Source organism: Carassius gibelio, chromosome B19 (genome assembly GCF_023724105.1).
Source record: "Carassius gibelio isolate Cgi1373 ecotype wild population from Czech Republic chromosome B19, carGib1.2-hapl.c, whole genome shotgun sequence".
In the NCBI taxonomy this organism is placed as follows: domain Eukaryota; kingdom Metazoa; phylum Chordata; class Actinopteri; order Cypriniformes; family Cyprinidae; genus Carassius; species Carassius gibelio.
The window spans coordinates 34,392,432-34,415,609 of NC_068414.1; the positions used below are offsets into that span (position 1 = coordinate 34,392,432).

Below are 23,178 nucleotides of genomic sequence, written 5' to 3' on the forward strand. Positions count from 1 at the left end.
GATCCCTCTACGAACTCCAGAACTGAATCAAATGATTCGCGATTCCCAAACTGACTCAAATGATTCGAAAATAATCCCCAAACTGGCTCAAATGATTCGCGATTCCGCTACAAACTCCCAAACTGACTCAAATGATTCGCAAACCCGCTAAGAACTCCCGAACTGACTGAAATGAATCGCGAACCTGCTCCAAACTCCTGAACTGATTCAAATGATTTGATAGAATATTCTTAATAATAATAGATAATATATACTATATATATATATATATATATATATATATATATATATATATAAAATATTATATATTTTTTGAAATATAGTTTTTCCATAAACATAGCATATACAACGGTACTGAAACCGTGACTCTAAAACCGAGAAACAAACCGAACTGTGAAAAAGTTGAACTGTTCCACCGTAATATTTACATAATCATTTGGCAGATGGACGCTTTCATTCAAAGCGACTTACAATAGATAAAAAAAAAAAAGGGGTGGACAGTTCAGCTTTTGAGTCAGAGCAGGAACCTTCAGGTACAGTTTAAGCTATTAGCAAAACTAAACATGCTAGCTATACTCTTAGAAAAATATGTGCTTTTGTGATTTATAAGGTCATCAGTAGTAGGACTGTGATCATTGGGACGTACAATTGATGGCTGCATAATTAATATAGAAAAGTGCTTATTTCATATTGCAGAGAAACTCAGTGTGCAGAGTGAGAGAGAGAGGGATTCAGGGAAAGATGATAGAGACAGTGAATGCCTTCATACTTCTTGATACTTCATTTGATTATTTTGCCGTTCACAGTCTGAGGATTTTGATTTATTTTTTAAGTATAACCCAATTCAAATCACTGAAAGAGCCAAAGAGTTTAACAGTCTGGTGGACACATGAATTGGGTGGTGACTGCAGCAACAGAGGAGGCCTGGGATGGAGTCAAATTCCCTGATTTACTGTCCCAGTCGCCACTGGACATGGGGTTTCCTCCGTAGGTACATCGAACCAAAAAGGCATTTTAGTTTTGCCGATTGAAGGGCCGGGGCTCGAGCTCAAGTTTTATATTCTGTGAATAACGTGCCGTGCCACTTATTGTTAACACAGCCTCTTAATATGATGGTAAAGTGTTATTGCCTTAAATTTTCTCTTCAAATGACAGTTTATTATCCCAATTATCAGCATGGTTACAATTTGAAGATTGGATTTTGATCTCATACAGTTCCGTAAACTAGAATCTAATATCGCTAATTAATTACATAGACACAGTTTTGGATATGCTTCTCATAGCATTATTTATGCAACTGCAGTTGCCAGTTTATGTGTAATAACTAATGTTATTATGCAAATACCTCTTTATTATTCAGTCCTGTACATTAAAAAAATATTTTAATAGGTTTTGTTTTATTTAGCATTCAATAAATCTAACTGTTTTTATGCATTACTGCAAACCTGAAATGAAACCATCATGTTTGGTTCCCAGAATAGGAATGAGACGCTGCAACGCTAATGTAACCCTTATAACGGTTGGTCCCTTATACCAATATAAACAGAAATGCACAAAACTGATTATAACAAAATGTCTATAATTTGGCCTACATGTCAACATTAATAATATAATAAAATCTGATAAGAATATTTTACATTTCTGGCACAATACCTCAGTGTTAATACAGTAAATCCATTGTAAATGTTGGAGATTTGTGGTTTGAAAAGTAGGCTATTCTAATTGTATATTTGTTGCAATGGTTCTTCTGTTTTCTGTTTTCATTTGTAAATTATGCTTTGTGGGTCACTTATATTTTAACAGACATGCTGCAAGCTGTTTGAAATTCATCCACGGGCCGGACTTTGGACACTCCTGTTCTACAGCAACTGATAACTCCTATGAATGAATTCACACAGGGCAGAAAGGTCTAAGCCATCACAGCCCTTGTAGAAAACAGGAAACCAGAGAGTGTTGCCCAATGGAGACACCTCCTATCATCAAATGATATAGCAGCAATCACTGCTAGATAAAATCAAGACTGGCTGGGGCCACAACTACAGAAAACTGACTCAATAGGAACTCCAGCACTGAAGCCATAGGACAGTGTAATGGATCCAAGTTGCTTTGCCCATACCACACCAGGAAACAAAGAGTCTAATGGTGCAGACCTGCTTCTACATGGTGATCATTTCAATATCATAGAAAATGCCAGAATCATTACATTTTTATGTAAATACCCCTGAATCCCCAATACATTCGTATGATTTATAGCAGTTGTCACTTTCACATTATCCACCACCTTAAACTATCATCATAACTATAGAAAATACATTATGTAATAAAGTTTAAAACAACTTCAATTATATGACAGGACACTTTACATTTTCATCTTAATTTTGTTCATATTGCCATGCGAGCAAAATGGAGGAGAATGTTTATTCATCTTACCGCAGTGTTTCCAGTCTACAGTGAGGATCCTTCAGTCCATCAGAGAGCAGATTCAGTCCCGAGTCTCCTAGTTTATTCAGTGACAGATCCAGTTCTCTCAGGTGTGAGGGGTTTGATCTCAGAGCTGAAGCCAGAGCAGCACATGCTTCATCTGTGACACCACACTTACCCAACCTGTGGAGAATAATGACACTCTTCTGGGTTTGCATTCTCAGTTGGGCCCAAAAAAGGACACTTTTTCATATAAAGCACATTTCTACTGCTCAAAGAGCATAGTAATCAAGTAAACCAAACTAAACAAAAAAATATATATAGAGCCTTTCCCAGGCTCAAGGACGCTTTACAATAAATTTATTTTGGTTGAAAATTGGTAAACTGGACATTGTCAGCTACAGGTTTGGAAGAATTAGAGGGACAATGGGTAATTGTATAGATTATTCATATGTATATACACATTCAAACTCTCCAAGAAAACTTTCCACCTAATTCATAAAACGTGTGTCTTTTATAATGCCTTTTATACAGACCCATTTTACAAAGCTCCGATTAGCTGGCTGTACTTGCGCTGTTATTTAGAGAAACCTCGCAGCTCGAGCTACATTCAATAACAATACGTTTTCTTACTATTTCCTTTTAGATTAAATATTATAACTATTATCCTAAGATTAAAAACAAATATTTTGTCTTAACTAGCCTATATATTGCCTATGTGTACAGTATATGCATAGATCATATAGCTTATTAAGAACAGCCAGAGTGTGATAGCTCTGCATATGTGTACTTATAGTTGTTCCTATTTTTTCTTAAACTCAGAATATATTTTATTATGAAAAGTTTAAGTGAATCATGATTCGTTCGCAAAAACGTTTGTACACAGGTTTCACTTACAAATTTCTGCATATGCATGCTTAGTGAAGGAGACCCAATAAATGCTAGGAATACTGTACATGCATATAAAACCTCAATCTTACTCATAAAATAACCTGAACACTTTATACATAACTCAGGACTGGCATTAGGAAATTAAGATATCTTGGGATTAACTACTTTTTCAAAGGTATTAAACTCAATTAACTTTAAATCAAAAAGAAAGACTAACTGACAGTAAACACTTCTGATTGGCCATTAGAGGCTGTCACAATGGAGGATCCATTTTATAAGCCGCTTCTCCATACCAAGTACGCAAGGATTTGGACTTGCATCCTTGGTAATTCAGACAAGGCAAGTTTGACTTGGGAGGAGGACACAGTTCCAGTAATTCTGCAAATCGAAGAACAGCGTACTCGCCTTGGCTACTTATCGTCACTGTATTATATTTTCAATAATATGAAATATGGTATCAAACACCACTGCCTCTTTTCAGCTCAGAACTCAAAACAGCTCAGATCACACCGTCCTCTATTCACCAGTTGTTTACTTTTGTAAATGCCACACATAAAGACATGGCTGTCAGCCGCTTCAGAGATCCAGATTCTAGTGCTAATACAACCAGTAAAACAGCCCAAGGGAGAAACTGTTTCTCTAGGGCCCATCCTGCTGACTAGCTCCTAGAATGGAGTTCCTGAGTAGAACTATGTGGTGGGAAAGCCCCTACTGACACTGAGCTGAGCTACAAATGCTGCAAACTAGAGCGTGCACACAAAAACACACATAAGTGTTTGGAAGAGGTTGACTGTAGAGTGTGTCAAGTCAAGTCAAGTCAAGTCTGCTTTATTGTCAATTCTTCCACATGTACAGTACGTACATACAGAGAATCGAAATTGCGTTACTCTCAGACCCCCGGTGCATACAGATAACACTTACAGCAGAGCCTTAAAATCTAGATCAAAAATAAAATTTAAGATACAGCTATAAAATAAGGGAATGTAAAAAAAAAAAAAAAGACTTAAAACAATTCAAAATAAAGTTAAATAAAGCAGTGCAAGGCACATGGCAGATAGAGTGCAAACCAGTGAAGTGAACAAACAGTGCAGATAAATAGATTTTTAGTGCAAAAAAGGTTATTCAGGCTGATTAAAGTGACAAAGGGCTCAAGAGCAGTTATTTTATTTAACTGATTGATGAGGTAGTAGAATGACCATCGGTTCAATAATTCCTTACATTTATATAGCACTTTTCTAGACACTCAAAGCGCTTACATAGTCAGGGGGTATCTCCTCATCCACCACCAGTGTGCAGCATCCACCTGAATGATGCGACGGCAGCCATATTGCGCCAGAACGCCCACCACACACCAGCTTACTGATGGAGAGGAGACGGAGTGATGAAGCCAATCAGCAGATATGGGGATTGTTAGGAGGCCATGATGGTCAGAGGGCAATGGGCGAATTGAGCTAGGATGCCGAGGTTTTTAATGACCACAGAAGACCTCGGTTTAACGTCTCATCCGAAGGACGGTGCTTGTTGACAGTATAGTGTCCCCATCACTACACTGGGGCGCTAGGACCCACACAGACCACAGGATGAGCACCCCCTGCTGGCCTCACTAGCACCTCTTCCAGCAGCAACCTAGTTTTCTTAGAGGTCTCCCAGCCAGGTACTGACCAGGCTCAGCCCTGCTTAGCTTCAGTGGGCAACCGGTCTTGGGCTCCAGGGAGCCAGCTCCTGGAGCTTTGCGTGCATTGATCCTGCTGAAAGATCTCCTCACACTGTCCGGGGTCAGCATCAATATCTGGTCGCCAGGAGGAGGTGGAGTCTTCTGTGCAGTGGTGCTGTTTTGTTGCACAAAGTGAGCGAAGAAGGTGTTCAGCTCGTTCAGCAGAGAGATGTTGCTGTCACAGGTCTGCGGTGGGGGTTTGTAGTCCATAATGGTCTGTATCCCCTGCCGCAGGCTCCAAGTGTCTCTGCTGACACTGAATTGATGGGCTATCCTCCTGCAGTGCTGTCTCTTAGCATCTCTGATGCCGCGGGACAGGTTTGCCCTGGCTGTCCTCAGGCTGACCTCATCTCAAGCTCTGAAGGAAGCATTCCGTGTCTTCAGGAGTCTGTAGACCTACCCTGTCATCCACGGCTTCTGGTTGGCACGGACAATGATGGTTTTTGTGACTGCTACATCATCAATACACTTGTTGATGTAGTCAGTGACAGTCTCTGAGTACTCCTGGAGGTCAGTGGTGTTATTGCATGTGGCAGCCTGCTTAAACATATTCCAGTCAGTTGTGTCAAAGCAGTCCTGAAGAGCCCCTGACAATACTTCCGGTCACACTTGAATCTGTTTTTGAACTGGTTTGGCTACTTTTATTGAGCGGTCTGTATGCAGTCATTAGCATGACAGTGATGTGGTCTGAGGTCCGAGGTGGAGGAGGGCTTTGTAAGCTCCTCTCTGTGTGGTGTAAACAAAGTCTAAAATGTTATTACCTCGTGTTGTAAAGTTAATGTATTGGTGTATTTTTGGAAACACACTCTTTAAGTCAGCATGGTTGAAATCCTCAGCAATGATGAGAAAAGCATCAGGGTGTGCTGTCTGCTGCTCACTGATGTGTTGGTACAGTTCATTTAATGCATCGTTCCTGTTGAAGTTGATGTTGTTCGGGAGAATGTAAACTGAAACGCGTTTTTTTTCCTCCCGTGATGAGAGCTCTGTCCGCTCGATTGCACATTAGCTGGTTGAGCTGAATAGCGCAGTCTGGAACACTGTTTGGTGAGCCATGTTTCCGTGAATACAAAAACACAACAGTCTCTTACAGTCAGATGTAGTCCAGTTTACTGGTCAAAGAGCGTACGTTAGCCAGTACAATGGTGGGGATAGATGGCTTGTGTGGGTTAGCCATTAGCCTAGCCCGGATACCTCCACGCTTACCCCTCTTTTGCTTCCTCTCATGCCGCTTGTGGCACCTCCCCTGTGGGCGAGATGCAGTAGTGGGGGTCATTGATGGTATAGGCCTCTGGAGCAGTCTGAGATTCCGCAGCTGTTCTGCGTATGCAGAGTTCAACAGTAAAAATGCAGTTCTGTGGACATCCAGCAGAAACTCATGACTGTATGTGCACTTAAAGACAGGTAGACGCAATGACGACGTACAAAAACACTGCGACTCACAAGACAAAAAACACCATTCTGTTGGGACAAAGAGAAGCCGCTGCGTGTGGACGAACTGCCATTACTTTCCATTCCATTCCATACTGTACTAGGGGTTGTACTGACTAATCAACTAGTCAATTTCAATGGTCTGCCATGAAACTTTAAGCTTGATGTCGACTATTCACTGGTTCTATAGAGGGTGCAACAGGATAAGAAATCTTTGAAGGACTTCCACATTTATACTCTGTTTCCAAACAGTTGAAATGACAAATAAATGTATACTCTTAAAGGCTACACAAGACATATATGATTATATTACTGGATGCTCAAAATTGAATGGGAGCATGCACATTTTAAACAGCTTATTGTATAGGTAAGTTAACTGCCGTTCTTATCTAATGCACTGCTGCACTGTAATGCACACACATAGACTATAAACAGTAGCGGGTACATCACTCTTAGAGATCACGGGCGCACAATCATTCAGCGTGGAAATGTATAAACTCTGTTCTGTGATTTCTCAATAAAATAGCATAGAAACTGAAAAGTATATATTTCTTAATAAATAGATCCCACAGCTTTACTAGTAGAGAGACACTGCCAGGTAGAATTTATTCACATGCATATGAATGTAATCTTTACTGTGATACTTTATCTGTATCTGATTTAGAATGAGCAGAAATCTGTGAGAAATATAATGACCCTTAAAAAAAAAAAAAAAAATCGGACGAAAATCAACCCCTAGTGTGTACAGAATTAAATGAGTAGTATTAGTACTGTAAAAAGATCCTTTGCAATAAGAAGAAAATTGAGAATTTTACCACCAGTCTTACCGCAGCTTTTCCAGTTTACAGTGAGGATCCTTCAGTCCATCAGAGAGCAGCTTCACTCCTGATGCTCCTACTTTATTTAGTGACAGATTCATATTTCTCATGTGTGAGGGGTTTGATTTTAGAGCTGAAGCCAGAGCAGCACAACCTTCATATGTAACACCACAATCCATCAACCTGCAGAGATTGAAGATGCATGGTGAACTGATACAAGCTGCGACTACAGAATAACATGTAAAATATGTTTAACAGTCCTAATCATGCAGCATCTAAAAAAAAAAAACCTGCTGTCAGTTTTCAATCTACTCAGGTGCTTAGTTTTTTTTTTTTGCTTTGATAATATGCACTCTAAAGTCAAAATCATGTCCATGGGATCATGTTTTATCATTGAAGTGATTGTTGTCCATGGAACTTACTGAACTAATTTGGATTCTTTGACCACAGGCAGCAGCTTCTGAAGAACTTCATCTGCTGTATTTTGGGATCCAATGAACAGTTTTAGTTTGAAAACATCCATCTTCTGCTCTGATGTCAGCAACACATAAACCAGAGCTGACCACTGTGAAGATGAGAGTTTAGTTTCTTTTATTTTTCCAGATTTCAGATAATCTTGGATCTCCTGAATCAGTGAATCATCACCCAGTTCATTCAGACAGTGGAACAGATTGATGGATCTCTCTGGAGAGCGATTCCTCTTGATCTTCTGCTTGATGTACTTAACCGTTTCCTCATTGTTGTAAGAGCAGCTTCCTGTCTGTGTCAGTAGTTCTCGTAAGAGAGTCTGATTGGACTCCAATGAGAGACCCAGAAGAAAACGCAAAAAAAGGTCCAGATGTCCATTTTTACTCTTCAAGGCCTTTTCCACAGCTCTCTTATGCAGCTCAGATGGTGAAACATTTAAAGCCTTCTTCAAATGCTTCAAAGGACTAGAAGAAAGAGTAATAAACACATTTCTGTTTTTTTTCATAAGGGACAGATGTGCATATAGAGCTGCTAGATGTTCCTGGATGCTCAAATGAACAAAGCAGAAGACTTTCCCCTGGTTCAAGCCAAACTCCTCTCTGAAGATTTGAGTGCACAATCCTGAGTACACTGCTGCTTCTGTCTCTTCAATGCCACACTCTCTCAGGTCTTCCTCATAGAAAATCAGGTTGCCTTTCACAAGCTGCTGAAAAGCCAGTTTCCCCAGTTTGAGGATCATATCTTCATCTTTGACTGTATTCTCATAGTCCTTTTCTTGCTTGATGTTGGTCTGAAGGATCAGGAAGTGTGTGTACATTTGAGTGAGAGTCTTGGGAATCTCTCCACTCTCTGCTTCACTCAACATCTTCTCCAGAACAGCGGCTGAGATCCAGCAGAACACTGGGATGTGGCACATGATGTAGAGGCTCCTTGAAGACTTCAGGTGTGAGATGATTGTATTCGCCAGACTCTGATCACTGATTCTCTTCCTGAAGTATTCCTCCTTCTGTGGATCATTGAAGCCTCGTACCTCTGTCACTCGATGGACACACTCAGAGGGGATGAGATCAGCTGCTGCTGGTCTGGAGGTGATCCAGATGAGAGCAGAGGGAAGCAGATTCCCCACAATGAGGTTCATCAGCAGCACATCCACTGAAGCTGATTCACTTACATCACACAACCTCACATCGCTCTGAAAATCCAGAGACAGGCGACACTCATCCAGACCATCAAAGATGAACAACACTTTATATTCATCACTAGATATTTCCATATCTTTGGTTTCAGGGTAAAATACATGAAGAAGATCTGAAAGACTGAGTGTTTTGTCTTTCATCAGGTTGATTTCTCTGAAAGGAAGTGGAAATATGAGCTGGACGTCCTGATTCTCTTTCCCTTCAGCCCAGTCCAGGATCAACTTCTGCACAGAGACTGTTTTTCCAATGCCAGCGACTCCCTTTGTCAGCACAGTTCTGATGGGTTTTTCTTGTCCAGGTAAAGGTCTAAAGATGTCATTGCATTTGATTGGTGTGTCCTCTGTTGCTGCTCTCCTGGATTGTGCCTCAATCTGTCTCACTTCATGCTCATTACTGATCTCTCCTCTCTCACTCTCTGTGATGTAAAGCTCTGTGTAGATCTCATTCAGGAGTGTTGGGTTTTCCTGCTTTGCTGTTCCTTCAGATAGACGCTCAAACTTCTTCACCAGATTTGATATGATTATGCTTTGGGCCAGTTGAGAGTCACTGAGATAAAGATTAAAATAAGAAATTACTACATGAATTAAAGTGGTAAAATTTAATTTAAAGTGACACCTGCTAATCTAATGATGTCATTACAGTGTACAGAAGCATAGATGTTATCACACATTCAGCATTTGGGCCAAGTGGAAAAATTAATAAAATTTTCTATCTATCTTAAACCTAGAAATGTTATACCTCAGATTTGATTTGTTTTCCCCATTGAATATTACTGATGTTTTCATAGATGCTTCACTCTTTATGGCACTGTGCTTCGGTGAGTTTGATCTATGCCTGTGGAATTGATGGTAAAATAATAGAAAAGTGTCCACTTAAACAGATAATCAGTTAGTCAGAAGCACACAAGGTTGGGGGTTTGATTCCCCGGGAACACATGATAGGTAAAAATGTATAGCCTGAATGCACTTTAAGTTGCTTTGGATAAAAGCGTCTGCTAAATGCATAAATGTAATTTAATTTAATTTAATCTAGACAGAAAAGTTATACCACAGATCTGTTGATATGTCTTTTCCATCAAATGTTAGAATGTTGTTTTTAGACCTGTCACTCTTCATGGACAGATGTTTGGAATCCAGTGACCTTGATATCCCACTGTGGAACCAAAATAATAGAACAAACACAATGGAAAAGACATAATATTATAAAGACAAGAATTAATATCATTGATATTACATGCCATATAAACTTTACACAGAGAATTCGGTCTATACATGAGAAGCTTTAGAAATGTTGAAGAATGATAACACTGCACAAGGATGATGTCACAGAGACCACAGCATCCGAATTCATAATTAGGAATATTAGAAAACCACTCAGAATATATTACCATTAGCCTATCGCACAATACCATATAATAAGACATAAAATGTATCTTCTATAACATTATGATCATATAAGGATTTTGATGTACCTGCATTCTGAAGAAAAATCTTCATCGCTGAATGTTTCTTTGTCCTCCATGATTCATAAAGTCTGAATGAAGCTGCGTGTGTATATCTGACGAGTCAGAAACACTGACAATGTATTTAAATATCATTGTTAATTTACTTGAACTACACACTTGAATAAGTTTTCCAGTTTGTTTACAATTTGTTATTTAAATGTTTAATTAAAATGATTAAATGAAATTACAGGGAAATATTGTTTGTTTGTTTTCAAAATTGTGGCTTCTATAACATTTGGATGTTTAAAAGTGATGTTTCCTAATTTGTACCGATACACAAGAATATATGGCCCACATCTCTACCAGTAAGTACATTTGACATGAGAAATCTTTGTGTAAATACTTAATTTTTAAGTTTTTAAAACACCTTCTTATAATTGTTACTTTATGAGGAAGTGGACAGCAGCTCACCTGACTAATGTTCACCCACTCTGATCAAAATCAAACCGGTTCCCAACATTTTCACAGTTTCCCATGTAGTGTTTCATCATGTAAATTCCCACAAAGTCACCTACAAATTGTACTGTTTAACACAATCCTCGGGTTTTCTCTTTTTAAAGAAAGCTTGTGTCCCGCTGAAAAATGGCACACAGTAGAACTCTCAGAGTGCTTTCATTTCTGGACGCAAATGTTGCCAGACTTGTTTTGAGAGAATGCAGCTTATCCACTTCTGTCATGAGACAGAGACTAGTACAAGTTTTATTTCCTTCCCACTTGGAGAAGATTTTTGTGGTTCTCTTTTGGCAACAAAAAAATAATGTTATACAAGCTATCACACAGTATAAAAATTTCACCCCAAGCCCAAGTATTTTTGTCCTGAGACAAAACTAGTAATCACTTAATTTAGGCTATTTAATATAATAACTTCATCCACACATTTATAGCTCTGACTAACGATCAGTGTTTGAATATTTAATAAAGATGGGAATCAAGAGAAGTGCTGATGCATGTCATAGATGTCCATTTTTTTGCTGGTCTTCTTTACTGGAAACATTTGAGGGTTAAAAAAAAAGAAAAGAAAAGAAAAGTGTAATAAGGTATAAATGCCATGCTCTCACTCTGGAAAGAAATAAGGAAGAAGGAACAAGGAGACAACAATAGTCTTTTTAAACCAATATCCAAGGAGATACAAGGGGGAGACAGGAGCACAGGTAACACCAGGATTGACCTTGATAGTCAGCACAGACAGCACAAATAATAAATCCCCCTTAAATGCAAGGGATAATTAACAAACTGAATGATTAATTAAACTAAATGAGGACAGGAAAACACCATATAAGGAACACCAGGAACAATGATGGGGAAAAACACAACTAAAGCGGTGTTCTGAAATATTCGCTGTCTGAGAGTTTCCTGTTCATGAGTTTCCTCTTTAAGTGGCTTTAAACATTAGTGCTCCTCTGATCGCAGACAGAAGGCAAAAGGGCCAACAAGTGCTAAGCATCTCTCGGGGAACTCCTTCAAGACTGTTGGAAGACCATTTCAGGTGACTACCTCTTGAAGCTCATCAAGAGAATGCCAAGAGTGTGCAAAGCAGTAATCAAAGCAAAAGGTGGATACATATATACTGCATATAGATGTGTGTATGAATTCTATCATTTCGTTACAGCGTTGAATTTAACTTTTATATATTATGTATTATTATGCACAGCCATTTATTTATTACAGACGGAAATCCTGTTTATGGTTAGACTATGCATCAAGTAGACTAATCAAGCCCTTCGTCTTTTTGTCATATACTCTACTTCAGTTTTACATTTAAAACAGAGTGTTTTTAAAACAGTTCAATCTGATAACTTGTATAAGCTATGTTTGGTGCTGTTTTTTTCTTTACAATTTTAATTATACAAATATGAATGGCATTCATCTTATGATGCTTTGTATATTATATATAATTTAGATTTTATACAATTTCTAAAAAAAAAAATCATATCATTTATTTATTTTTTCTCCATCCAGGTCAGCAAATGGTCAAAAAGGATAATGTCAAATACATGTTGGCTGGCATGAAAAAATGCATCATTTTTTGTAAGTTAAGTCCCTTTATAAAGAGTCTGAAATATTGTCATAATGTTCACCTTGGATATTGAAAATGTTTCTTTTTTGAGACCCCAGGAACCCAAATTCATACCCAGAACAATAAAACCCACAGAAGAGGTGGGAGTTCAAAGGAGGAATCTTTATATTACCAAACTGCAGGGAGAGGAAGAGTAGATGTAAGTCATGATCTGCAAGATTAACCACAATCTGATGTGATCCGACCACCTCAGAGAAAACCAGTGTTGAGCTGCTGCAAGAGCTTTTGAAGCACAGCAAAGAGTTCTTGTGTGTTCTGATAGGTGGATGGTGATGATGATAAAGACTAGAGCAATCAAATAGTGAGAGAGTGATCTGCTCACCTGGTTATGTTTGCGGATGTTTCGACGTGAGCCCCTTTCACACTGCACGTCGAACCCGCAATATTCCCGTAACATTGCCTGGTCGCCTTCTGTGTGAAAGCAACCACGTCCCGGAAATGATTACCGAATTGAACCCGGGTCGGGGACCTAGTAACATTGCGGTAATCGATCCGGAACGAGCGCTGTGTGAACAAAAGCCAGATCTAATTCCGTATCGAAGTGATGACGCGCGTTATCTCGCGACTCTTTTATCGGCTGTTTTGAAGGAAGATCAACATTCGCGACGAAAACATATGTGCAAACTGTAATGAAGCAGAGATCAGTTAGTTCCTCACTTTCCGCGCTGACGCCGAGATCGTTTGCTTGCTTCAGTGAAAGTATAACGTGCCAAGCATTGTCGACTCGTACATTACACATCACGCGCTGATGTCACGTGTCCTTACGGGATCTTCAAGGGTTGTGTGTGAAAGCAGGCACATACTGGGTCATCACTGGCAGTGTGAAAGTGCCAAATCTAGCGACCAGGGAACAATTACAGGAACACTTTACCCCTGTATTTGCCGGAATGGCAGTGTGATAGGGGCTGTGGAAAGCAGTTCGGAACGGAAATATTTATGTTTTTTTTGTTTGTTAACAACATACCTTAATTTCAGTAAATGTTATGAAATCAGACAACTAAGCCAATAGTAGCGCTGGCTGTGTTTGATTTGAATGGGAACTTCGGATTGTGAATCATTTGAGTCAGTTCGGGAGTTCAGAGCCTGATTCATTTGAGTCACTTTGGGAGTTCAAAGCGGGTTTGCAACTCATTTCAGTCAGTTTGGAAGTTTGGTGCGGGTTCGCGGATCATTTGAATCAGTTCGGGAGTTCAAAGCGGGTTCGCGAATCATTTCGGGAGTTCGAAGCAGGTTTGCGAATCATTTGAGTCAGTTCGGGAGTTCAAAGCGGGTTCGCGAATCATTTGAGTCAGTTTGGTGTCAAAAGGGTTCTTTCTTGTCATTATTGAGTAAAGAACCCTATGGTTCTATATAGAACCCCAATGAACACTTTTTTCTAAAAGTGTATCATATGGCACAAATCAATTAGAACAGTGTGTAGACACCTGCTGAAATCCCTAGTTGCTTTTGCCTATTATGTCATGTCTCCATATACACATTTGTGATTAAATATTTATCCACAAATAAGTTGCTCTATTTATTTTATTCATAAATGAAAAATGTCCCACGAGTGACTTTTATTTTGACATTTACAGTCAACTAACTTAGTACTGTGGGGTTGATTATTTTAGTCACTTGTTTTTAAAACGTAAACTTTTGAGTTATATATTACTAATAGGACTAAAACATTCTGAAATGAAAGCATGGTTTCTAATTTCACCATGAATTAACTAATGAAAAAGAATAACATTAATAGTAACATTTATCTATGCATCTAACAGGTATTAAAAAAAAGAAGAAGCTTAAGCTTAACAGTTTCTGTGATCCTAAGAGCACTGTTATTGAATGCCAAACAGGAAACTCATGAATATTCATGTAAGCTCAGGCATGTCATCCAGACATACCGAACACTCACCAGAGTCCTGGGACAAAACATCATGTACATGAAACATGAGGGCACTGTTATACAACAATAAATCAGCATTACAATCGCAGAAAAGAAACCGTTTGTCAATGGAGCCAATAGCTTAGTCATGAAATAAAATATTATATTCAAGCTTTTGGTTATTTTTTCAGTACCTTCAACTCTGTCTGAAAGAACAAAATTGTAGAAACAGACCAATGATTTCCTTGGATAGAAAGATGTGTTATAGTGAAGGTTGTTCTTAAATTAATTCCAAAGCGTTCTGAATTGAAGTAGCATAAACATTTAAGAGTATTAAATGACTGTATTCACTACTCAGTCTCTACTGTAGCTCCAGTGTACTGAAGGTCAGGATAACAATTAAATCTGAAAGTAAAACACAGACAGTCAAATGTGTGACATTACTGCAGTATCCATGTTAAAAGAACTAAAACTAACTATTTGCATATGTCAAATATAACCAACAAGCATTATGTTGGATTGTTATTCGCTACTGTGATAAACACTAAAATGTCATAGCAATGCTTCAAACAGGGTTGCCTAGACTGCATTCACATTCTTCACGCTGGGCTTAACATCAGTATTGTTTACATGAGGTAAGGTTTAACCAGAATTTTGCTTCTCATTATAATCGCATTATGAGGGTACAAATAAACGTAGTCAATTATTAAAGCAAAATATTGTATTGATTTGAAATAAAACAAAGCTAAAATACTTCATACTTACAATAAACAGAATTAAAATCTTATTAAACATGTTTATAGTGTGTAAGTAACTACCAAGAAACTGACCTAAGACAAATAAACTATTAACTTTTAATTTAAATTCAAATATGTTTTAATCATCACTAGCTCATAGTCACCTCCAGTTAATAACATTACTTTTGCCATTAACCATCCAATGATATTTTTGTTTGCACAAGGAGTCAGCCAGTGCTCCACACAGAGATTTGGGGCCTGTATTCGGCCAAACATTTTAAGACTAAAAGTAGCTCATGCCGATTTAGGAGAAAATCTTAAAAATAATGGGTCAGCATTTTTGCTCTAAGAATATTTCACAATATTAACAAGTTGGGGCAAGAAGTGCCTAACAGCTGTTATTGCATCCAGTTTGATTTTATTTTATGTTTACATGCCTTACTATCAGCCTTGATTATTCTACTCTGTTAACTAAAAGGCTGCTTATATGCATATTCACTATTTGTTTACAAGGATCACACAGGCTGACAATTCTCATGTATCGATTGCAAAACTGTACAGGTATTCAAGGGCAGACTCTAAGATAGTTTAGATCATACCTGTCTGATAACTACCTCGTTGTTTGTTTTTATGGGGAATCATCTCATCAAAATATGGAGTGCCACAAGGATCTGTCCTAGGTCCTCTGCTATTTTCATTTTACATGTTATCCCCCTTGGTAATATTATTAGAAAATTAGTTTTAGTATTAGTTTCCACTGTTATGCTGATGATACTCAAATCTAAACAAGACCAGATGAAACTTCTCAATTTTCTAAGCAAACAGAGCGTATTAAAAAATTTAAAGATTGGATGAACAATAATTTTCTCTTATTAAATTCGGATAAGACAGCGATATTAATTATTGAACAAAAAAAAAAACTGTATACGGAATCTAGTAGACAACAAATTGCAACTAGACGGATATACTGTTACTTCTCTGGGTGTTATATTAGACTGCAACTTTTCTTTTGAAAACTATATTTCCCATGTTACAAAAATAGCATTCTTCCATCTTAGAAACATTGCCAAGCTACGAAACATGTTATCTGTTTCTGATGAAGAAAAGAACCCATCACGCACCCTAAGGTCACAAAACGCTGGACTTTTGGTACTTCCTAGGATAGCAAAGTCCACTAAAGAAGGTAGAGCTTTCTCACATTTGGCTCCCAAACTCTGGAATAGCCTTCCTGATAATGTTCGGGGTTCAGACACACTCTCTCTGTTTAATTCTAGATTAAAAACACATCTCTTTGGCCAAGCATTCAAGAAATACATCTCAAAATCTTAAAATGCGCATTATTATGCTTTAGTTTGGGTTAAACAAATACATTATACTTTGTTAGAACAGCAACTATGCTAATGATGTCTCCATTTATTCCTCTGTTTTGCATAACTAGGATTTACACAAACTCCAGTCTGGATCCAGAACACCTGAGAAGAGATGATGCTGACCCCTCAGAGGACCTCAGATGATGCTAACCCTGAATCAACATACAGAACTTACAAATATTGCTATAAGTGTGTTTACATCATATAATAATTGCTGTAAATAGTGTTCATCATCTGTTTGATTATACAGATATTGTAGAAACTTAATTTTCTGTAAAATTGCTTTGCAACTATTTGTATCGTTCTATAATCTTTTGAAAATGTAAACTGATATTTCCTGCTAAAACACTACATTAAAGTTAGAAATAACTGGATTACAACCATTTTGTTGGCGGAAATGTTAGTGGCCTAAGACTTTTGCATAGTTATGTATATAAAAACACACATGCAAATATTCACACAATACAAATAAATAGCATAGAAACACCTAATGTTGTTGGACAGAGTAATGGTCAATCAGAAACAAAGTAGAAAATGACACGCCGTTACATTCAAGAGCCCTTTGAATTTATTTATATATAAATTATAATTACATATATAGTTTGTAACTAGCACCTGTTATATACACAGCGGCTCACTGGGGTAAATAATTAACAGCATTTATCAAAATCATTCACAACTGGTTCATCTATTTTAAATATAATTTCAAAAATCTAAGTGTACAGAAAATACCTTTGATTAGGTCCTTCATGTTCCTCCTTTACTCACATTCTGTCGGTAATCGTCCGCTACATTCATGTCTGCGCTACACAACTCTACACAACTGTGGTTAAAAACAGTTCAACAGAAAGTCATGTTGTGGTTATGGATCATGAAACTACTGATATGTTACCCCCTAACCAATGAAGCAGTGATACTTCAGTCCTCTATCTGAGCTCCGTGAGTAAAGATGGCAGCTAGATTACTGATAAACAGTCTTCGGGTTTGTTAACAGAACTGTGCAAAGTATATGCATGATTTCATTTAGATTTGGCACTGCAGGTTTTAGTCCATATAAGTCTCTGATGATGACAGATTTATCATCTAGTGTCAAAGCGAGTAAGATACTGGAGAAAAACATTAGCTGAGCCCTTCTCTGCTGGTCTTCTTTACTGGAAATATCTGCAGACAGAAAAAAAGAATAATTAAATTATTGGTTACTGATGACACCACTCTGTTTGTAGAAAAAAAATCTAACATCTGACCTGTTTTAATGTTAATCTGTGGGATGTTCTGGACAAGACCTGTTGACCTCAAACCATTCATCAATACACCTGGAGGAGCAGAAGACGAGATGATTTCCACAGATGACAGCAGGTATGCGTGTGTGTGTTTATGACTGTGTTATTGAATGTTTCTCGTACCCTTTGTGGTAGACACAGAGACAGGGCAGTCGAGCGATGGTGTCCCCCTGAACCATGCCATCCAGACATATCGAACACTCGCCAGAGTCCCGGGACAAAACATCATCTACAGAAAGAGAAACCATCACAACATCACCTTCAGCATCAGAGAAGCTCAGAGCAAGAGCTGATGACACTGAGGGCAAATCAACATTACAATAAACAGTGGAGGACAGAAATTAATTTGCATGTGCAATATAAAATAAATTAAAGTTTTTTTGGTTATTTGAGATATTGTTAAGTAGCTTTAATTCTGCTTGAGAGCTCAAGTTTGCAGGAACAGTAAGTGATCTAATTGGGCCGATAGATGGAGAGATTGTGATAGTGAAGATTGTTCTCACCGTTATAATTGAGTCTGGGTTTGGAGAAGCACATGATCAAATGATCTTCGATTTCATCTGAACAGACAAACTTTGAGCAGGCGGGACAGTCAAATCCAGCTGAAACAAACAGAAGAGACAAAAATCATGTTGAAATATATTTTTGTAGCATTTATTTGTCTTGTATTTATTATGTAGGTCACTTGAGCAATAAATCGCACAGTTCCTCTCCGTAAACAGCAATTAGAAGATTACAAGGCAATAAAAAGAGCAATCTTGGAAATGTTGTAATCTCGTCTGTGAGTCTATTTACTGTAATGTGCATTACCAGGTTATCAAAATATGAACAAAATATAAAGCATAAAATTCAGAGCACGTGGTAATGCTGCACATGGCTGAATGATTATAAAGCAGGTTTGTTTCATTTCAAGTAAAGTTCATTATGATTACACATAAACCTCTAGGCATTCAAAGGTCTGCTTGAATAAATAGAACACAAACAGGTAATAGAATTATTATGATTTTAGTAGCATATATTAGGCATATTTTATCCAACAAGCTGAAATAAATCACTTTAACAGACTGTCATTTATTATGTGCATTAAACACACCATTAAAAAAATATATGTGCATGATATGCAACAGAGTACAATACTGAGCATTAAGCTGAAAGCATATTAAAAATGCATTAAAATTAATGTGCATAGATATTAAAAACTGAACACCAAACAAAAGTATGTTTACATCAAAATAAAGTAGTTTTTGCATTGAGATTCTCATCAGAGGCTGTTACTAGTTTAACTGGTGTGTTGAACATGTTTCCTGTTCTTTGCACATTCACATTTAATAACAGAGAAGACATTCACAACTACCAGTGCACTGACCCATCAATCACTAACTAATTAAACTGGGCAAATGTTATTAATTAGACAGAGTATGCTTGCAGTTGCTTGGTTACACACACACACACACACCTGTAATTATCAGTGTCAGTCTGTACTGCCAAACATTAACAGGAAGTAAATATAAAAAAGAAAAAATGTTAGGTCAGCTGTGTGTTGATGGGGAGGAGCCTTCAGACACATGGAAACATCTCCAGACTGATTACAGACATAAACTCTTTTACAGGAAGTCATTCTATAAGACAGGGCCTTGTGCGTTTATGTGTTTGTTTGTGGCCCAGTGGAACTTTATCTGACAGGAGGTTAAAGGTCAAAGTGAAACATGCGCTTGAGTTATGACAACAAAGGTTGTTTAAGGATCACTGCTAGCCAAGAAAAACACTCTTGTATATTTAATATGGCATATACAAAAATGTCATTGCAAATCAGATTAGACGACAAATTAAGAATAACGTTATTTGTAACAGATTTTATTTTCTACCAAGAATAAAGTTTAGAATATTTTGCATTCACAGGAAACATTTAAGAATCTTCAAATCTTTTTTCTTATGAAATAAATAAACTTGTCTTATATTCCTAAAGGTAAGATGTCTAATCAATATATTGGGTTGTCTGCTAAGGATGAGTACTCAATTCAATTCAAACAGGGACCTCGTTTTTCATTTGTAAGTTTCAGTTGATAAATAATTTTTGGCAGCATTCATAACAGAATAACCATTTAAAATGCATGTTGCATTAAAAAAAAAAAAATCTAAAGTGCTGAACTCCTGCATGGAAAATGCAACACAAATAGTGGATTGCTGAGGTGTTTTTAATTGAGTTGATCAGCAAGTCTTCAGTAAGAGCTGCCATACAATCAGATAAACACTTCTTTTCAGGCCAGGCCAACTTCAAGTGTTGATGCAAGAAGAGCATTTACAAATAGAGGCAACTCAAATATTACAAATGTATATTTGAAAATGACTTTTTAGAATTTATATTCAGAATCAGAATTAGTTTTATTCGCCAGGTGTGCGCAAACACAGGAGGAAGTTGTGTGTGTTTTTTAAGGTGCTCCTGGTACATGTATGACATGAGAACTGAAAAAAAGAAAGAAATATTAAGTCTTAACAATATATAACAGTAACCATAATGTTTATGAATCTGGAACAGTAGATTACAGATTTGTGCTTTTTTTTTTTTACTTTTTTAATGTATAACTGTTTTTCACTCTGTACAGAAACTGTCCATGTTTCCATGTTTCTCTTAACACTTTTCTTGACTTCTTTATTCAGAAGACTTTCAGCCCCAAATTAGATATTTTCCACAGAATTGACTCAAATACATAAACAATTATTAAGCTAATTATACAAAAGATTTTGATGAGAATGCTGTCATGTTAATTGGTCAGCACCAATAATCTCAGATTGCCAAATAATAGCTAATTAACTAAACACAATAAAAACGAATGCAGTTAATGCACGTTCTGTTTGTGTTCTCTGTAACTGTGCTATTCTCCAGATTTCCATGTTTCTGACAACACTTTAAGATCATGATGTGAACTCACATAGCAAACAAATATTATTGATGAAGAACAATGAACACAGTGCATCTGGAGCAGACACATGACACACACATGCCTCCTGAACTTTGACCTTCACATCCAATCTGACCCGAATCATGTGCTTTGACACAGAATGCCCCTTCAGTCTGTTATCCTAGCTAGAAGCACACTTTTTGATTTCCATGAAAAGAATAAACACTATGACGCTTTCTAACACTAGTCTATTTGACTGACCAATGGAAGAGATAGTGTTTGGAAACCAGTGATTATTATTTTTTTTTTTACATTACCGGTACTCTTGTATTTCGGTTTGATGCTTCAATTGCAACAGCAGAAAAATATTTTGAAGCTGCTTTTCTTTTTAAAATTACTAATAAAATAGCATGCACTTTCTAAGCCAGACTGTACCTCACAAATGAAAAAGCTGGCAATCAACCTTGCTCAGCTATTTCAAACATGACTCAAAAAAGAGGATTTCAGCAGAAACCATGACTCTTAAATGTCCTGCTAACAAACACAATAACGGTCAAATATAAAGCAATGAATATGACTTGACATACATTTTTCTCACGTGTTCACAAGTCTGTTTCCGATGAGCAAATTTCCCTCTGAATCTGATCAATCTGACCCATGATCAAGGATGATTTAATAAAACATGTCATTATCGCTAGATCAAATCTGGAACCAAACATTTATTGCCACTCAAAGGTTGCAAAAATACAACATGTTTGACCTTCAAACTATCTTGAAAGAGAGATCTTGCATGAAACGTACATCAAAGTATTATTTCATTATCATAATATCAGATATTTCAATGCACATAAACACATCAGACTCAGGATTTAAGATCAGAAAATATTAAAGGGACACATTTTCATGTTGTCCTCTTGGATAAGTATAAGGAAGTCTCTGTGTTTATAGTTACCATAAAAATCCACAACAAAACAGTGCTCTGATCACAGAAACACACACATATGATAAAACCATCAATGCATAACCCATAAAACAACATTCATTATCCTACATCAAATAAAATACAATATGAACATGACCTTATTATGATAAGCTGCTATAATAATCAAATAAGATTTCGATATGATAAATTAAGACATGTTTTTTAGTACTACACTGTCATATGTAACCAGACAGAACCAGGGAGCTAAATTATGTGTGTGTGATATTGTTTTAGACAAAGATGAATAATCCTATAAGACACATATTTATAGTTTATGAGCTTGTTGTGGTCATATTAAAATGTTGTATAATCGTTTAAGAATAATGAGCAACATAATAATAGCCTATAATATTATTAAATTACTGAAATTATATGAACATATAATCATAAGATGAACTTGTGTTTATGATAACGTCACGAATTAACTTAATTCATCACATGAAGTCAACATGATATTATAGGCCTTTATTTAGTCCAATGCATTATAGTATAATATGACTGCAGGAGTGAGCTCCGTGTCTTACCGCCCAGCAGGTGAGGGCTGAGGTGCGCAGGAAGTGACCCGATCAGGAGCGTCCTCTGCCCGTCTGGCTCCTCTCTGCGGCCGCCGGTCGGGATGACGGCGCTCTGGATGAACGGACCGGGTCTCTGGACCCGTTCACCGATCTGTCCCGTCGAACCGCCCGCGTAATAGCGCAGAACCGCGGCTCGCCCGTCAGAGTTATACAGATCGGAACCGGAGTAAGATCGGATCCGAACCCCCACCGACGGACTGCTCTGCTTCGGACCCATCCTGTATATAATATTACTATTTAAAAAACCTAGGAACCTCAAAATGGACAGATGCCCAAAATATATAGTCTATATATAAAAAAAAAATTAAAGACCGGTAAATGCTAAATGTTCACTAAACACGCAAAAAAGCGAACATCCAAACAACTATGCACACTTCCGACAGCTGATGTGAGTCGAGCACACCGCAAACAAACTAAACAAACGCCAAAGACCGCATGAGTTACCTCTGCTGCTGCTTCTTCTTCTTCGGTTGTTTTTATGGAGCGTTAGCGCCACTTACTGAACTGGAGAGTGACGAGTAATGAGTTCAAAACATTCAACAGCGCATCTCTCTGATTCCATCGCTTCTATCTTTTTATCTGGTCATATTCTGTAGCCAACTTTTGTAGTCAGGCTATTGTTTTGTTTCTTTTTTTTTCTTTTTTTTTTGTTATTGTATTACTATTTAATTATGATTATTTGTGATTTTTTTTTTTGTTCTATTTGATTGTATCTATTTTTCTGCTGTTCTATGTTGTTTGGACATGATCCTGAAAAAGAGATGTTTCATCTCATGGGGTTGATCCTCTAATAAATGTTTATAAATAAATCAATATAAATTTCTGGCATGCAACAATCTGAAGAATTCACTTGAAAAAACAGACAACAAGTTTTTAATAATAATAATAATAATAATAATAATAATAATAATAATAATAATAATAATAAATTATCCTGCATTTCAATATCAATC

At 37.2% G+C, this 23,178-nt stretch overlaps 2 protein-coding genes and 1 long non-coding RNA gene across 3 annotated transcripts in view; 1 reads left to right on the top strand and 2 right to left on the bottom strand.

The window, feature by feature from the left end:
• The window catches only part of LOC127979115 (uncharacterized), an 81,145-nt gene extending 71,928 nt beyond the window's left edge, over positions 1-9,217 (top strand). Inside the window, exon 3 of the long non-coding RNA XR_008158728.1 lies at positions 9,080-9,217. This is a non-coding gene — a long non-coding RNA (uncharacterized LOC127979115). The remainder of the gene's footprint in view (positions 1-9,079) is intronic.
• The window catches only part of LOC127979112 (NACHT, LRR and PYD domains-containing protein 12-like), a 91,522-nt gene extending 80,135 nt beyond the window's left edge, over positions 1-11,387 (bottom strand). Inside the window, exons 1-6 of the mRNA XM_052584286.1 lie at positions 10,408-11,387; positions 9,984-10,088; positions 9,675-9,770; positions 7,695-9,482; positions 7,282-7,455; positions 2,431-2,604 (exon numbers count right to left, since the gene is read on the bottom strand). Coding sequence (XP_052440246.1) covers positions 2,431-2,604; positions 7,282-7,455; positions 7,695-9,482; positions 9,675-9,770; positions 9,984-10,088; positions 10,408-10,457 — 2,387 coding nt within the window. The 5' untranslated portion in view covers positions 10,458-11,387. The remainder of the gene's footprint in view (positions 1-2,430; positions 2,605-7,281; positions 7,456-7,694; positions 9,483-9,674; positions 9,771-9,983; positions 10,089-10,407) is intronic.
• Positions 11,388-17,033: 5,646 nt separating this feature from the next.
• Positions 17,034-22,688, bottom strand: LOC127978595 (E3 ubiquitin-protein ligase znrf2-like). The gene is made up of 5 exons (XM_052583365.1): positions 22,175-22,688; positions 18,272-18,370; positions 17,892-17,997; positions 17,733-17,801; positions 17,034-17,649 (listed from the first exon to the last, which is right to left on the bottom strand). The coding sequence occupies exons 1-4, from the start codon at positions 22,440-22,442 to the stop codon at positions 17,744-17,746; spliced, it is 531 nt and encodes a 176-aa protein (XP_052439325.1). The 5' UTR covers positions 22,443-22,688; the 3' UTR covers positions 17,034-17,649; positions 17,733-17,743.
• Between the last annotated feature and the right edge of the window lie 490 nt (positions 22,689-23,178).

Coding starts and splice junctions, on each gene's coding strand:
- LOC127978595 (XM_052583365.1), bottom strand. CDS start 22,442: ATGGGTCCGAAGCAGAGCAGTCCGTCGGTGGGGGTTCGGATCCGATCT. Junction 18,371..22,174: donor CAGCCCTCACCTGCTGGGCG/GTAAGACACGGA, acceptor TGTTTGTTTCAG/CTGGATTTGACTGTCCCGCC. Junction 17,802..17,891: donor CTCTGTGTCTACCACAAAGG/GTACGAGAAACA, acceptor CTGCTCCTCCAG/GTGTATTGATGAATGGTTTG.